Raw genomic sequence first — 16512 nt, 5'->3', positions numbered from 1 at the left:
TTCGAGGTGGCTTTGCTCAGCTTGCCGTGCTAGAGGAGCATCCTCAGTCTCTCACACAGACACCTCGTGAGTCAGGAGATCCCTGTTGGCTTGCAATCACAGGTAACAAAAAGCAGCAGGCAGAGGGACAGGTAAGGAAAGCTCAAAATGGGTTCCACTTCTTCCCTGCCCACTATTCCCTCACTCCAACCATCAGCCTGCTGGCTCTTTATCTCTGTCCCACACCCCGTGAGACTTCCTAATGGCAGGCACAACCTTGTGCCTGAACCCTCCTGCTCTCCCTGCCCATGTGCAAGCAGCTCCAACGCAGCCTCAATCTGGGAAGTCCCTGCAGATAGTGCAGGCTTACAAAGAGGGGTGGAGCGCAAGCCAGGGGCAAAAAGTAGAAAGGAGTTCATATTATCTCCATTTCAGGATGTGGAGTTTTGGTTTTCCACGGGAAGGTAAGCCCCTTTTTTATGCGGGAAAATAAAACCATTTACTCCACATTAGAAGCCACTTGATTCCACTATCTCATTTGTGAAACTGAAGATCAGGAAGCTGGTAATCAGTTTTTAGCCTTATTCATGCCTTATTGCCCACCCCTATGGTGGTGTCCCTTAGGAACCACTGGTACAGGTCCAGCAGGCTTGCAACAGTTAACTTGCCCAGGAACCACAAAAACTAAAGCCCCATCTACAGTCATTTGTATCCCAAAGGGATTTCAGTGTTCCTCTTTTTAGCCTGGCCACCTCCAAGGGGATTTTTATATGGCAGCCGGCCCAAAGCATCTCCCCTGGCTGCAACTGGTAAGTCCAGCACATGATGCTGTGCTTCATGGGACAGCCAACACTCACACCACTCACCTGCTCCCAGGGCTGGCTGCAAGGGACCTGCCAATTCGCGTCTACAGCCCCCACAAAGGTAGAATCCTCTGCCTCATGGAGCCCAACACCTGATTTTCTACCTGTATAAAATTCAGAGGCTGCAAGCTTAGGACTGAGAGAGAGACAAGCAGGGACTGCATAACAGTGGAACCAAATGCAAACCTTTCTTTATTTCAAGTCGGGCTAGTTTTGCACAGAAGCACTGTTCGCAACAGCGGTCCCTTCAGTGAGAAGCAAATGATTAAGAATCCAGTTTTTCAGGTTACTCCTCAAAACACCTCCCAACAGATATATAAATTACTTATAAATACAGAAAATATACTGCAGAACCATCGAGCAGTGCAGCAGTCACAATAGGATTTCCAGCAGTGAAAAAAAAGTAAATCCAAATTGTCACGGTCAGTTTCTTCGGTGGGAACTGAACTCAGAGCATTCCAGTTTCACATCAAGAATAAACAGACTCTCTCCCAAGCCAAGGCTACAGAGCCTCATCTCGAGTCCGCTGTCAGTAAAGACAGGCTTTCACATCTCAGCCCTTGAGCAGAGCAGCACGGCAACCTGGGTGGCACAAAATGGTCACGGGGGGTCTGCTCCCACCCTGGGCAGTCAGTACCTGTTGCAGCCCATCTCAGACGGGAAATGGGAAGGTGCTACAGAAGACAACAGCCTCAGAAAAGATTCCCCTTCTCCTGAGGCCAGCCACAACATTCTGTGTTGTGCCTACTGTGTAAAGCTGCAGCACTTCTGCTCACCTTAAAACTGGGTGTGTTAAGGGAAGAATAATCCCTTTTCCCTATACTATACACTCAAAAACATCTTGGCCTCAGCGGGCCAAGTAATCCCTGAAGCTTTCTCTAGCCATGGCCCGTTCTGTGTTGCAGGAAGGTGCATGGTGCTTTGTCAGTGGAGGTGCTGCACAGGCAGGAGACAGCCTCCAGCTGCTACAGCTCAAGACAGGTAGACAGGGGCTCTGGGTTCTGGGAGGTACCATCAGACAGCAGGGCAGCAAAACCGAGCACAGCAGCAGAGATGGGGCTATAGTACAAAGATAACTGTCAGCATTCACTCTGGGAATACATAGGTGTGTCCTGACATACAGGTGTATGTGCACTGTTGTCTATTAAATATCATTAATTCCGAATTAGTAGTGGTAGTAGTAGCCCCTCCTCCACTTCAACACCTCAGTTTAAGGGAAAATCCGTGCCACTCCAGTGTCTGCTGCTCCTTGCCATTGGGATGCAGAACAGGAACCTCCAGGTCAGTCATCGGGAGAGATGTTGCACCAGCTGCTCAAACTGCTCCCGCTGCTGGTAGATGTAAAGCTGGGTATCCCAGAGAGCATCCACCAGCACAGAGTCGTTCACCTCATCCAACATCACCTCCGTCTGCAGCTGCGGGCTCAGCCTGCATACAGCAAGACAGCATCACCAGCTGAGCACAGATATGAACAAAGGAAGGCAGTGAGCCTGCCAAGCACAAGATTTGTGCCAAGTGGCTCCCAAACTGGCACCCAACACAGAATCACAGAATGGTTTGGGTTGGAAAGGACCTTGAAATCATTTAGTTCCAACCCCCTGCATGGGCAAGGACGCCTCACTCTAAATCATGTCAGCCAAGGCTCTGCCCAACCTGGCCTTGAACACTGCCAGGGATGGAGCATTTATCACTTCTCTGGGCAGCCTGTTCCAGTGCCTCACCACCCTCACAGTAAAGAACATCCTCCTTATATCTAACCTGAACTTCCCCTGTTTAAGTTCAAACCCATTGCCCCATCTCCTATCATTACAGTCCCTAATGAAGAGTCCCTCTCCAGCATCCTTGCAGGCCCCCTTCAGATACTGGACATATAGCAGGTTTGCAGAGCAGAGGCCTTCCCCCTCCTTTAAGGCAAACCTGTGCTCAAGGCTGAGGTATAGTTCAGCATCTGCACCACCTAAGGCACAGCTCTAAACCAGGCTGTGGTGGCATGGTGGGACAGGGCAGATCTCAAAGGACCCTGTCACAGCCAGCATCCCCTGAGACCCCACTAACTGATCCCAGACAAGGCATGCTTAGGACATCAGCTCATACAGTGAGCCATGGCATCCTCCGTTATGCCACTGAGGCATGAGAAGAGGGAGCAGGAGGACAGGTCTGGGCAGGCATGCCTCTGGAGGGGACGCTATTTGGGATGACACATGCCTCAGAGGGATAAAAATAGGTTGGTGCAGAGAGTGGAAAGGAAGCTCCTACCGGAAATATGGGACATCCGTCATCTCGCACCAGGCCCTGGCACGATCCACAGCTGGGCCATCTGCGTCAGTGCACTGCAGGAGAACCAGGCCCACAGTTAGAGCCTGACTGCCATACTGCTCTTCCCCTGCCTGCAAGAGGCTCCCGGCTTCTCTAGCATTTACTAAGTCAAAATGCATAAGCTGCAGAGGGAAAGGGAAAACCAGGAGCAAGTGTATGCTGGATGGCACCGGTCACCACCAAGAGAGGGGTGGCTTTTTATTCTTTTAATATAGGAACAATGCTCCCTATCCTTGGGACACAAGGAATCGCACACTACAGACCATCCATCACGCCACCAAGTGGATTCCCTTAAGGATACCCCAGGATGATGTGAATTGCAGCCTCCTTGGCAGTTCATCTCTATCCACTTCTGTCCCAGCCCAGTACTGACAGAGCCTGTGATTAGTACAGGCTTTCTGGGCTATCCTGAAACACCTTCCCTGGGACCCCAGAAATAAAAGACGAGCAGAGGGATCTCTCTGGGTATTTCCTGACTTTAGGAAGCTAAAAGGACAGAAAGCAACAGAAGCAAGATTTCAGTCAGAATCTCTGTTCTGATCTTTCTGGCTGTTATTCATTCGGAGTGTTTTCATGTAATGATCTTTCTAAAGCATGCAAGGACTTATGCCTATTACATACTCCTAACCACTGCTCTAAACTACTGCTTTCTGTTAGTGATGCTCCCACTTCTCCAGCATTTACTAATTTCCCTAGTAGGGATAACAAACACGGTTTTTCTAAATAAGAAGGAAGTGGTGTTTTCCAAGTTGTGGGGTTTGTTTCTAGTCCAGGTTGCTCAGATGCTCCCTAAAAGATACTGAGCTGCATGAATTCACACCTGAAAATGCCCCTAAGGGTCATGACCACCATCCTGTCTTCACTTCCTTTCAGCTGCAAGAAATTCCCTTGGCGGTCAAATCCCCAGAGAGGAAGACAGGGCTTCAGACCTGATGGGCACTCACAATTCTTAAGTCACCCACTATGTCCATTCCTTGAACTGATGAGAACAGCTCCGAGGAAATACAATTTTCTTCCAAAAGGAAGCAGCTGAAGACTGGAAACCTTTGCTCCCTCCCTGCAAGCAGCCCCAGGGGTCTTCCCCCATCCCTCCTCCCAGTACTCACACAATCCACCACCATCTTGCCGAGCTCCCTGGCTCCAAAGACAGTCTTTGCCAGCTCCCAAGGGTTGGAGGGACGGAAAACATCCACAGAGCTAACCGGTACCTGCGGAGGCTTCCCCGTCCCCAGGGAGACCACCAACCCCAATTTCTTTACTTCCTGCTTCTGACCCTGTGGACAAACAAAAGATTTGTTAGCAAGGACCAACAACTAATGCAGAGCATTCCCAACACACATCCCCCCTCCGTACACTCCCTTCTAGGGCGCTGCATGGCTAACTTGTTTATCCATCGGAGAGGCATCCATCCATTCCCAAACCTTCTTCCCCTTCAAAGGAGGCTCCGTGGAGCCAATAAAGCCCCAGTTACCAGTCAGGGCCAGGATTTCCCTCACCTTCTTGATGAGCGTCTTGTTGTATTCATGGATCTCCGTCAGGGCATCAAGGGTCGGGTTGTTGGCCAGCAGCCCACCATCCAGAAAGCGGCCTATGGGCCGGAAATAAGTGGGAGCCGCACCACTGCAGCGGGCAGCGCGCCACACAAGCTGGTCTGGAGGGACAGAAAGCATACGGCCTCTTACAGCAACTTTCCTGGGTGCAAGAAACACCCCACCTTCACCTGCACAAAGCAGGGGGGCTTGCAACCCCAGAAGACCCTGCCCTACATTGTTGTGCCTCCTTCTCCCAACAGCAGGCGCTCTGCTTGGATGCACGGGATCATTTGGGGGTGCTTTAAAAGATGTTCTCACCGCTTTCTATGTATCATGGGTCAAATTTACTCACTACCAGCTTCATTGCTGCTCCTGAGAGCCCAGGGCAAGGTACTGACTCTATGCATGACTCCTCTAGCACACCCCTTCCTCATGAACCTCTCTGGCCAGCCCCTGGTACAAGAGAAGCCAAGGAAGGAGGAGACTGAAGAAAAGGCATCGCTAGGACCAAGCTACAAGTCAAGATCAAAGACGAGCCATTGCTGGACACCCTGATTTTCAGAGCAATGGGAGGAAGCACAGGAAATCTTGCATCTCTCAGAGATAGCTTTGTCCCCTGCCAACCAACTGGACTGCTGTGTGCCAGCATGTACCTTGCGGCTGAGTGAGTGGTCTGAATGATGCACTTGTCTTGTATTCAGTGGAGGTTTTTGTCTCTGGCACGGGGTAATTCCGGAAAAGATGGAGCTCAGCTGGCTGGCGGTCACACAATGTCCCTGTCACCATAACCCTGGAGAAGAGGGCATAGAGTAAGAGTAAAATGGGGGAAACGAAATGTACTTATGACTTCAACAGTCTGCACATCACACTTGTTCAGATCTGCTCTAGGAGAAGCTGAGCATCTCTGCTAAGAATGGTTTAGTGCACACCCAGGAGAGCATCAACCAGAGCAGCCCCATGCAGGACTTACTTGGGTCTTTGGACATCTGTCATTTTGGTGTTTTCCCCAAATTCCTTCTTCAAGAACTCATCCAGGGGCTCCGACTCGTAGGGCCGAGACCCCCGGAACACCATGTCCTTCATGCGGAAGTACAGGCAGCGCATGTAGTCCATGGACTTCCCTGAGACAGGCAACAGCGTTGGCAGGAGCAAAGAGCAGGGAGGAAGGGCAGGCAGAACAAACAGCACATCAGAGCTGGGATTTCCCAGCACCAGTGAGAGATGGGAGGAGTCGCTCCCAATCCCATTCCCTTCCCAAGCTGTCATCTGCTCAGAGCTCAGCAGCTTGATTTGGAAGGATTAAAAAGGAAGGGCAAGCTCAGAGCATAGTTTCCCACTAACAAAGTGTTGATCGCATTGCTGTAAAACCCCCATGGAAACGGCAGGAAGAACAGGACATTGCACTCTGCCAGCACGTCCTTCCCAAACCCCAGAAAGCCACTCGAGGCCAGCTGATGTGAGAAGCAAGAGAGCGAGAAGGCTTTCCTTCATTAATGAACATCCCTTCCCTCCTTTGGCAGGGACAGCAAATCTCAGTTGGGACTCAGAGAAGCAGTTCCCAACCCACAGAGGAGAGCTCAGGCCCACAGGAGCGAGAAGGCGCCCATTATTTGCACTGTGCTCACCATGCACAATAGCCAAGGCCAAGATCCCCCCAGTGCTGGTCCCGGCGATCCAGTCAAAAATCTCACGAATGGGACGGCCCACAGCCTTTTCGATAGCCAGGAGGAGCTGGATGAGCACCAGGCCCCGGATGCCCCCTCCATCCAGGCACAGGAGGCGGTCGTGACTGCAGAGAGAGACAGACACAGATGACTCGGAGCTGTGGGACAGCTTACAAATCACAGCATGCCATGTGGGAACACAGCCCTGCGGATGGGAAACTATGCCAGTAACTAGAAGGCTGCTGTGGACAGTGTAATCAGTGAACAAGTAAATCCAGAGGTGCTTCCTTGCATGCAAGTAAGACTGGGCACAGTCAGATAAGCCTCATCAGAGCTGGTGCAACACCACTTGCTCTTTTAGCCATCTCTAACCTCTGCACCAGAAAGCAGACTCACAAGCTGAAAATGCCCCCAAGCCCTTTGGGTATTGTGTCATAAATAAAAAGCAGACAGCTCTGCATTCCTTCAGGGCCAACCCTCCCTCTGCTCCACGCAAGGCGAGGCACAGGCACTGTCGAGGCAGTGCACAGCCTGGCAAAGGAGCTGGGTGAGCATCATGGCAGCGCATAGAGATGGGGACATCTCAAAGCCAAAACAGCGTTTGGTGCTCAGAGGCAGAGGGGAAAGAGCAGGGTTTTCACCTGCTGAGCTCTGGCTCCATGGCAGCTCCAGGGCTGCAGGCAGGAACAGGCTGTGGTCATTTATGGGAACAGAGATTTATCACAAGGTTCTGGCAAAAACTGCATCAATGGACATTAAATAATGTCAGCTCTGAGGACGCCACACTCAGGTGTTTGTGGGGAAACTTCACACACACAGATTTCACCTTCAAGTTGCATGGTGGCCTGGACAGAAGCTGTTCCTCACTTACTTTCTTCTACCCTCACTGGGTGAGTCCACAACATCTGGCGCCTTCAAAAACTGCCCGAGCGCTGCGGAAGCATACAGAAGGTCCTTGTACCCTAAAGGGCCATGAACATGCAGGAAGAAAACAATAATTAGAGACCGCTTTGCTACCTGAGGCCTCTGCTATGTGCCTCCAAGACAGCAGCCAGCCAAATTATACTTAATCAATTAGAAAACCTTCAGTTATTCTACTTTGCCCCCAGAAAGCTCAGCCAGAGTACCCAAACCTCCCACCAGTGCAGTAAATGATTTCCACCACCATCACACAGAGAACATCCAACTCCCTTCTCACTTGAATAAAGCTCCCTGCAGGAGACACAGCCATCTTACCCATAGCCACTAGGTACCCCCCTAGATCAAACACCACACCAACGAGAAGAAACCCCATCCTTTAGAGCAGGCAGCTGGAGATGCACTGGTAAAGACAGAGGATTTGGAGAAGCAGATGATGAGCACAATAAGCAAGAGAGAAGGCAGAGCCTAGCAGCGTGCTCACTACAGAGTAAAATAAAACCTAAATCTACTCCTGCAAGGTAACCTAGGCAGGAGAGCTGTGGGGACAGGGTGGCTCATCATTACCCCTCAGCTGACGTACACCCAGGCCATCCTGGGTGCAGGGAACCAATCCAAGCTAGGTGAGAAGCCAGCCTGTGAAACCAAAAGAAGAAAGAACAGGGGGAGAGAAGTTAAAATACTCCTGCCAGTGCTCAGGCTGGAAGGTGGCTGTGGATGACAGTGAATGTGGAGAGGTTCCTTCAAGGGCCAGAGTCCATGATGAAAAAGGGCCTTGCTCTGCCACTGCATGAGAGCTGAAATAGGGGGTCTGCCTTCACAAGGTCATGGTGAAAAGAAAGTCTTGGTGTCACCAGCCAGCGAGGCTTGTGGTAACACAGACGCACCCAAGAGCCTGGCAGGGGGTTGTCCTCTAGCCCCACAGGAGGGTCTTTGAAAGAAAAACACCAACCTGAGCAGGGAAGAGGACCACAAGCATCTGCTGTTTGCCTGCATGCCCTTCATGAGGGTCAAGCCTTGCTCCAAGCCAACTCACCCAAAGCCCACTCTTTAACCCCTCCCACTGCCTCAGCACTGGAGCTCTCCAGAGGAGGAAAGCCTGGCATCTAGAATAGACCTAAGGGCTTATTCACACAGTTTGGGCAGTAAAGAGCACAAGCCATGACACAATCATATGTCCTTAGGTAGGCTTTTCCTACACATAACATAAACCCTGTGACCAGAGTCACTTATCCTTGGGCTTCATCCCTTCCATCTCCCAGCACCTGGCTTCCAGGATCTGAATGACCAACGATTCCAATTTCCTTTGTGCCCAGCACAACACTGGCAGGTCCTCAAGGCATACCAGCAAGTAGCTCCCCTTCTATGCACGACCCAGTGGATAAAGTACATGCAGGTAACTAAGTCCTACACCTCTTCCAGAGGGCTGGGGGAGCAAGCCTTCCCTTTCGTTTTTACAGAGCTGTATTGTATCAGGTCTATGAAACAGAAGTTTAGATTACAAGAGTTTAGAGTACACACAGAGGAAAAACAGAGAAAAGAGACAGGATCTTGCAACAGCTGAATGAGAACAGTGATCAGAAACTGACTCAGGAGACAGTCCCCAGAGTGCAGCCCATCTGAAGGAGAGATCCGAGACAGTGCTGTGAAGAAAGAAGGGAGGAAAGTGCAGAAGGGCCGGGGAAGGCTTTACCTAAGCTGCTGAAGCTGCTCCGCGAGGAAGGTTGGCCTTCCAGGAAGGAGGAGGTGGCAGCTGGTGCCAGGCTTGGGGAGTCAGGGTTGGGTGGGTGGCAGCGTTCGGTCCCTACAGTTTGCAGCAGGTCTAAGAGCACTTTCCGGTTCGCACCTTAGGTGACGAAGGGGAAGTCACAGATCAGAAAGAGAATCAGTGCACGCACACACTGGTGGAGGCTCTGCCAAATTCACAGCAGCCCTGACCCTCATAGAACTCCTGGGATGACCCAGGGGGAGAGGAAAGCACATCCCAGGTATCTGTCCCAGGGCATAAGGTAGCAGGACTCGTGCACAGTAGGGGTACTTCGAGGGTGTGTGCCGCACACTTCTTGCCACTGAAGAACTGCCCGTATCTGCTTATGCCTGGGTAGTTCAGCAGCACTGCGTCATCCTGTTTTGAGCCCGCAGTGCCTGACATCATGGCATGAAAGAGGGGGAGTACGTGCCAGCTTCTCCTCTTGCATCTCTGCCTCATAGAAGAAAAATTCCTCAAGGGCTATTAATACAAAGCCTACACTGTTAGCTCAGGAAGTGCCTACCCTATGAGCGACTAGAAGCTGGGAAAGCATGCTGGAGAAGCATCACCCACTCTTGACATGTTTGCACCACTCCCCAAGACACTGTTTCAGACACCAAGGGAGACAGGTTTCTGGCTGGGTTCACCCTGTAAAGTTGCTGACTTGCTCCTCACCTTTGCTGCTCCTTGCTGCCAACAACCCTGGTGTCTCCCCAAAATCATTGGGGATCTCAATATCTCCTCCAAACACGACGATAGCTTTGATCATATCCAGGTGGTCGTGCTAGGGCACAAGAGAAAGCTCAGTCAAGAGCCATGCTCCCCTCAGCTATTTGACTTCTCATTCCCTCCCTCCTCTTTTCATTAGCCAAAGCAGCCGCAAGGGATCACCCCATAAAAGACAACAGCCAGAATTTCACAGGAGCAATCCTTCAAGAATATCTTCCCTCTTCTTCCCAGCAGCCTCTGCAGAAAACTCACCTTCATGGCCAGGTGCAGCGGTGTGTTGCCATCCTGACCCCTGGCATTGGCGTTGGCCCCATGCGTCAGCAGGACCATGGCACAGTCAAAGCGTCCCCTCTTGACCGCGATGTGCAGAGCCATGTCAGCCGTCCGGCTGGGCACATTCACCTCAGAGCCATACTCAAGCAGCAGCCGTGTCATCTGTGCCCAAGCGTGCATGTGCCAGGTCAAGAAGAGAGAAAGGCATCATGAGGACAACTGCCTGGATGCTCAAATGACCCAGGTCTCATCGCAAGCAAAGGAGGGGAAGAGGAAGGAGCCTTAGCCTGGATACAGCCGGTTGGCAGATGCCAGCTGCGTTGTTCCAAGCACTGGAGATGGGGTTTCTCTGCCTTCTACCACAGAACTAGCTGGTGGTTTCACAATCTGGCTAGAGACTCAAAATGTTCTGGGAGCTGTGCGCAAGTGTAATGACTGGCTGAGATCAATAGAGGGAAAAAAGTTCCTACTCAAGCCAAAATCCTTGCAGACTGGAGGGAAAAAGTTTTCTTTTTCATCTTCTCTTTACAAGCCAAGCAGACTTCTGTCTGCTCTGAAACTCCAGAGGACATTTCTGAGAGGAACGTGATACTGCAGGAGGGAAACAAGTCCAACCATAGGAACGTCCTTTGCTTGCAACAAGCACCATTCAGGTGCTCCAGCATGGTATATCACACATGGCGGAAGACAGATCACAACCTACATGCCGCCTCCCTGTGCTATTTCAACTCTTCCCCTGCAGTTTTTAAAGCATCAGTCTGTTTCCTCCCACGAAACTGGCAGGTAATGAGAAGAGAGCTCCCCCCATGGGCAACTGGGCTTCAGTGACAGTGCTCAATTTTCCCAGCAAAAGGGACAAGAAGCTGGCAATTTCGCAGCCATGGATGAAACACTAGGGACAAACCCACCAGCTGATTTCATTGCAAGGCTCCACTGTCCTGCCCCCCACGGCAAACAGCACTGATCAGCACAGGGCAAAGAGAATCAAACATTAGGCTGCTGGCTGGGCTCTGACACTCTGAGGGCTCTGCCTGTGCACTCAGAAAGGGACAGGTTAGCAGCAGGACGAATCAACCAGGTGCTGGGTGAGAGCACAGGCCCTCACCACAGGCTCCATTTACCTCTGCTTTCTTTGCCCAGTGCAGTGGAGTGGCTTCATGACGCGGGTCCTTGGAGCAAACCTGGCTGGCATCCACCTCCAGGATGGCCTGGGCACAGCTGGCAAAGACAAGGAGATGAAGGGATGGATGGATGAATGGCTGCTGCCTTGACTCAAGACCTCCACTCACATCAGCACCAGCCTCCTGCCTAGAGCCTTTCAGGAAATCCTTCAGCAGCAGCAGGCTCTCTGCAACACCTGCAAGTTCCTCAGCTACAGTTTTGGTCTGTTCTTTTTAGAAAGAAAGAGAGGGCACAACCGGAAGCACACAAGCAGCACAGTGTTTGGAACAAGCAGGAGAATCCCTTCCCAACTCCAAGTTATGGAACAACATCTTCTTTTCCAGTACAGGAATATGGCATTTCTAGAAACTCTCAAGACCCAACAGGAAATTCTTCTCCCTCTCTCTCCATGGAAATGTGGGGATAAAACTGAAATAGTTGAATACTTGCTGGAATTAAGGACCTGTGTACTTCCCTATGAGTGAAAAATCACATTGCTTGTGGACAGATCAGTATCTAGTGCCTAGAAAACGTGGTAGGTAGACTTGTGCTCTCTGTTCTGAAACAACACTAAATAAACCATGTAGAAGAGACAGAGCACCACTGCAGACTAAGGGACCTAAACACATTTTTGCCCTGTAAATGTACCTCTGATGCTGGAAAGCACTTTCAGAATGCTAGAAATTGTCTAGCAGCAGCCAGTGTTGACTTGAGAGCCCTACTTGTAGAGCTTGGACACTGTGAAAATTAAGTACTAGAAGGCACATTGAAAGGAAATCAAATTACTCCAGGGAAAACAAAACAGGGAGTAAATATAGTGTCTTTTCCAATTCAGTTCCGATGTGCTTATTATTTCCCTACCCATGGCAGGGGGGTTGGAACTCTATGACCTTAAGATTCTTTCCAACCCAAACCATTCTACGATTCTGAGATTAAGAGTAAAGAGTACCTTTGACCTAGAGGAGACAGGAATAGCCAGGCTTTGAAATGAAAGCTTATTAGGATGAGAGCACTCAAAGATAAGAGGCAGAGCAATTAGCAACACTACTTAAGCATCAGTAAATCAACCTCTCACATGTCTGAGAAAAGGTATTTCACAGACTTCTTCCTACTGAGCACTTCCCTGAAAGGGTCCACTCTTGGACAACCCTGAGCAAGCAGACAGGTCCCCAGGCTGAAGGAACAGCCCTGTGCTGGCATCCCAAGCAGTTACTTACCCTTTGTGGGAGAACTTCAGTGCTGTGTGGATGGGGTAGCCCAGTGAGCCCATGACGCTGCAGCGAGCATGGCATTTCAGCAGGGATCGAACCATGTCCTCTTTGCCCAGCTGACAAGCGAGATGCAGAGCAGTCAGCCCTTCATGGCTCAAGTGGTCCAACCCAGTAGTTGGGGTTTTGCCCAGGAGCTGGGGAGAGGAGACAATAAATAAATAGACAGACAGACATGGAAGATACCACCTCTCTTCCTGAGCTCTCAAGGCCAGACTCTGGAATGCTGCGTTCCTCGCAATGCTACCGTCTGTCCTCTCCACCCCTGCTTCCAACAGAGCAGCTACGGAAATGCTCCTTGTTCTGTCTCCCTACAGGGTTTATTGCAGCTCTCCATGCCCTTCTCCTCTGGCCTGGGTGCTTCTGAGACATCCCTGAGCCAAAAAGGGTTCACACCACCTTGAATGAGACAGCCCAGCAGACTCCCACCATCTCCCACTGCGTGAGCCAAGTTCAGTCCAACGACATGAGAGTGCTAACTGAAATCAGTAGTTTCCTCCCCTGCTGCAGCCCCATCCATTACCACAAGCACTTAGCAGGCAGGAGCTCAACCTCCCCTGCAACTCCACCACTGCTTTTAGACACAAACAGGATTCTGTTTAAAACAGCCATGTGGGAATACACTCAAAGGAATTTTCCTATTCTCCCCCTGAATTTTGTATCTGTTACCCAAAAATACCCCACCTCCATTCTGGTGGAAGCCTGCAAGCCCTGGTGGCAGGAATTTACTTTCTTTTCTTTGGTTTAGGAAGAAAGAGAAAAAAAACTAACAGGAGACAGACCAGGCCTGGAAGTATTTTGGTACAAGCCACGTTGCTGCCATCAGAGAAATAAAGGAAGAGGCTATCTTTTTAATACAAAGGTCTTAACCACCCTGCTCCACAGCATGGCAAGCCCTGATCGTCATCCCTCCCCCATCAGGAGTTAGGAAACCCCAGCACAGTCTGGCAGGCAGAGGGAGAGCTGTCACAATAGGTATTAGGCAAATGGGGGTGCTGCCTTAGGGGCAAGCCTATCTCACACTCCCACTGGGTGCTGGGGAGCTTGACAGACCCAGAAAACAGACATGGAAAGCCACCCACATCTTATGAACCCTGTCACTCTGCCCAAGCTTCTCAGTGATTATGAACTCTCTGGCTTAAGACTGTCTCTGCCTCGAGCCTCTGAATGCTGCCCCTCATGCAAGGCCACTCAGTTCAGACAACAGGTTCTGCAGCTCAGGAGAGCCGCAGGCAGCTCCAAACTGTCCTTCAGTCTGTGAGCAACACAAGCTTCCCCACAGAAGCCTAAACAAATGCTCCCCCTGCTTTGAGGGGATGGAGAAGGAAAGGCAAGGACCTGAAGAAAGGCAGGATCAAGGGCTGATGCAAAGAGCAGTGACAGACACCTTCTAAGGGAACTTGTTTCTTTCCACTGCAGGGTGGAAGCTGGAGCATGCTTATGGGAAACAGCACCAATAAAGGGAAGGAAAAAAAGAAGCTGAAATCACCCTCAAGCATTAACTTGATGCTGCAGCAAAGAGAACTGACTTTCTCCTCCATTCTGCAGCTATTTTCCTGTCTCCCTCCTCACAGCATAGAGAGGACCCATTCTAGTCCCACTTGCTCCCTCCCAGCTTTGAAATCACTCGCACCTCGATGATGTGGGGACTGTTCCCTCGCACAGCATAGTGGAACACAGTCTCCCCATGTATGTCAGTGATGTCCACCCGTGCATGGCACTCCAGCAGCTCCAGCAGGCACTCCATGTCTCCCTTGCGGCATGCCAAGTGCAGCGGGGTGCAGCCATCCTCACTGTCTGCGCTGTTCACGCAGCTGCAAGAGAGGAGTCAATGTGAGGCCAAGGGCGGGCTGCAAAGAGGAGGATGTGCAGCTGCCCTGGGAGATGATACAAAGGTACCTCCCATGTGTGCAACAGGCCCAGCTGGTGTGAACCACAAGGTTCACGAAAGCCAGGCCTCCTGCCATGGAAGGAACACAGCGAAGGGCAACTAAAAAGCCCTGCCACAGACCCTGAACTTTGTTCCTTCTTCTGCCCCCTACATGGGAGCAGCTCCCCCTGCCCAAAAGAAGGCAGGGGACAGGTTACAGGCAGCAACCTGGCGCTGCCTCAGGCTCCTGACTCCTCACTAGTCTCCTTTATCCTCAGTGAACCTTCCCATGGAAAGGGACCAAGGGCTTGTGGCCAAAACCCATTCCCAGAAAGGCAGCTGTACTGTACCTCCTCCCTCGTGGCTCACAGTCAGCCACCATCCCCTCCAAAAAGCAGTTCCACAAGGGTTGCAAAACCTAATTAGTGTTTCTGGCCAAACACTTGGATCCTTTAGCTCAAACACCAGAGCTCTGGGCTTTAATGTCCATTGAAAACCCTCCAATAACCTTACACAGTGAGCCCTGTATCCCCTTTGCTGCCGCATCTGTCACTCAGGCAAGACACAGCAAAACTGACGCTTTTAAACTTGACCTCTGCAGTAATCACAGGTATATTAAGCTCCTCCATGAAAGAGCTCCCGTTGCTTTAGCACAGCAAGCCGGGATACCCTAATCAGGCCCAGCCCACCATCCCAAGCTCATTCCCAGCACCAGGGCCCACCAGAGGCCCCTCCTGCCCCTTGCCTCATGACATGGTTGTGCCGGAAGGTCTCACGATGGCCGATCTCCACCGCGACGTGTGCCGCGGACCAGGTGGGATGGTTGCGGATGCAGTCACTGAGCTGCTGGAGCTCCTCCAGCGACAGGGGCTGGCGCGAGGTCTCGTAGAAAGGGCGCAGCACCCTGGAGTACTGCTCAAAACGCACCAGGGCATCTGCTTCGTTGTCGAGCTGGAAGAGCCTGGAGAAAAGGCAAACACAGCGTTGGTCCTGCTCGGAGAAACAACCTCCATCGCAAACAGCTCTTCTCCAAACATCAGCGCTGGGGACTTTCCTCATGCCCCCTCATGTGGTGTTACGCTTCTTCCAAGGGAAGAAGGGAGACTACTTCATCAGCAGAGAGCATCTATTCCTCCTGAGCTGCTTCCACAAGCTGTTCTGATGACAACTTTTGCTGGCCTCCCCCTCCTCAGGAGCCCACCCGATGGAAGCCACCACCCCGCAGCCACAAGGCACCACGCTCCCGAGCTCACGTCTTTAGTTTCGCTCTTGAGCGGCGACTGGTGACGGCCCGTCACTCACCGGAAAGCGACCTGCGGGCTCTGCGGGTTCACCAGCAGGCAATCCCAGGAGCGAGCGAGGTTGTTCCTATACAGGGCCACCCTTCCCTCCTCCCTGAGGCAGCTGTGCGCCGCATACTCGGCAGCCGGCACCTCCTTCACCCGGTACGGGTTAGCGAATATCTGCGTGACGCTGTTGATGGTATCCACCAGCCGGCCAAAGAACTGCATCTTTACGGAGCCTCAGGCGGCTTCGCGGCCGCGTCCTGAGGGAAACGGCCGCAGGCTCCGCCCGGACCTCGCCTGAACGTAGCCACACACTGCCGGGTAACGCGAAACGAGAGCCGCGGGCTGACGGAACCCCGGCACCTTCTTTCCTCCGTCCCCCGGGGAAAGCAGCCGCTCCCCCGCAGCGCCCCGCGGCCAGCGCCGCCCTCTCCCAGCCGCCTTACTGCTCCGCCCGGGCCGCAAGCGCCCGGCGCTGGGCTCGAACCCGCGACCCCCCGGGAGGGGGCCGCACGGAGCCGCCGCACATCCACACCCGCAAAGCACGACGGGCCCCCGGCGGCGCTCGCTGCGCCGGCAGCCCGCCAATCACCGCCCCGCCCCTCGGGACGGGCCAATCAGCGGCGCCGCGGCCGGGGAGGAGCGATCGGGGCGGGGCAGCCTTTGCGTCACACCCGGAAGAGGGCGGAAAGGTGGGAGACGCCATCTTTGTGTGGGGCAGAGGCGCTTTTCTTAAAGCGCCAGCGCCCCATTCCGCACGAGGCGGGTGGGGGTGCTCGGCGGGAGGGAGCCACCCTTAAATATGGGCAGAAACAGGAACTTCTGTGCGCTTCTGCGTGTTCCCCGGTGTGTTTGACCCACCGGCGGCGTGCGAGGTCCGGGTGTCCCCACCGGGAGCTTTAA

At 52.3% G+C, this 16512-nt stretch overlaps 1 protein-coding gene across 2 annotated transcripts; it reads right to left on the bottom strand.

The window, feature by feature from the left end:
* Window positions 1-1016: 1016 nt before the first annotated feature.
* On the bottom strand, window positions 1017-16218 carry PLA2G6 (phospholipase A2 group VI). Of its 2 annotated transcripts, XM_065678328.1 has the most exons (16): window positions 15626-16218; window positions 15069-15284; window positions 14087-14267; window positions 12403-12590; window positions 11146-11242; window positions 10004-10186; window positions 9698-9806; window positions 8966-9118; window positions 7226-7316; window positions 6316-6479; window positions 5661-5811; window positions 5344-5480; window positions 4655-4809; window positions 4265-4432; window positions 3099-3172; window positions 1017-2270 (listed from the first exon to the last, which is right to left on the bottom strand). In XM_065678328.1, exons 1-16 carry the CDS (start codon window positions 15832-15834, stop codon window positions 2129-2131), a joined length of 2418 nt encoding a protein of 805 aa, XP_065534400.1. In that variant the 5' UTR covers window positions 15835-16218; the 3' UTR covers window positions 1017-2128. The 2 variants fall into 2 exon arrangements, with proteins under 2 accessions (XP_065534400.1, XP_065534409.1); XM_065678337.1 differs by lacking the exon at window positions 8966-9118 and having other exon boundaries at window positions 15626-16217.
* Window positions 16219-16512: the final 294 nt, after the last annotated feature.

This window comes from Lathamus discolor, chromosome 1 (genome assembly GCF_037157495.1).
Source record: "Lathamus discolor isolate bLatDis1 chromosome 1, bLatDis1.hap1, whole genome shotgun sequence".
In the NCBI taxonomy this organism is placed as follows: domain Eukaryota; kingdom Metazoa; phylum Chordata; class Aves; order Psittaciformes; family Psittacidae; genus Lathamus; species Lathamus discolor.
Note: the sequence above shows the minus strand (reverse complement) of the source record. Positions and strands in the feature narration are given on the sequence as shown.

Bases quoted from the DNA above. Each gene is read 5' to 3' on its own strand.
- PLA2G6 (XM_065678328.1), bottom strand. From the start codon at position 15,834: ATGCAGTTCTTTGGCCGGCTGGTGGATACCATCAACAGCGTCACGCAG. The intron at 9,119-9,697 runs GTGAGGAGCAAG...TCGTCACCTAAG, and splicing joins GGCAGCAAGGAGCAGCAAAG to GTGCGAACCGGAAAGTGCTC. The intron at 5,812-6,315 runs GTGAGCACAGTG...TGCCTGTCTCAG, and splicing joins GGCCTTGGCTATTGTGCATG to GGAAGTCCATGGACTACATG.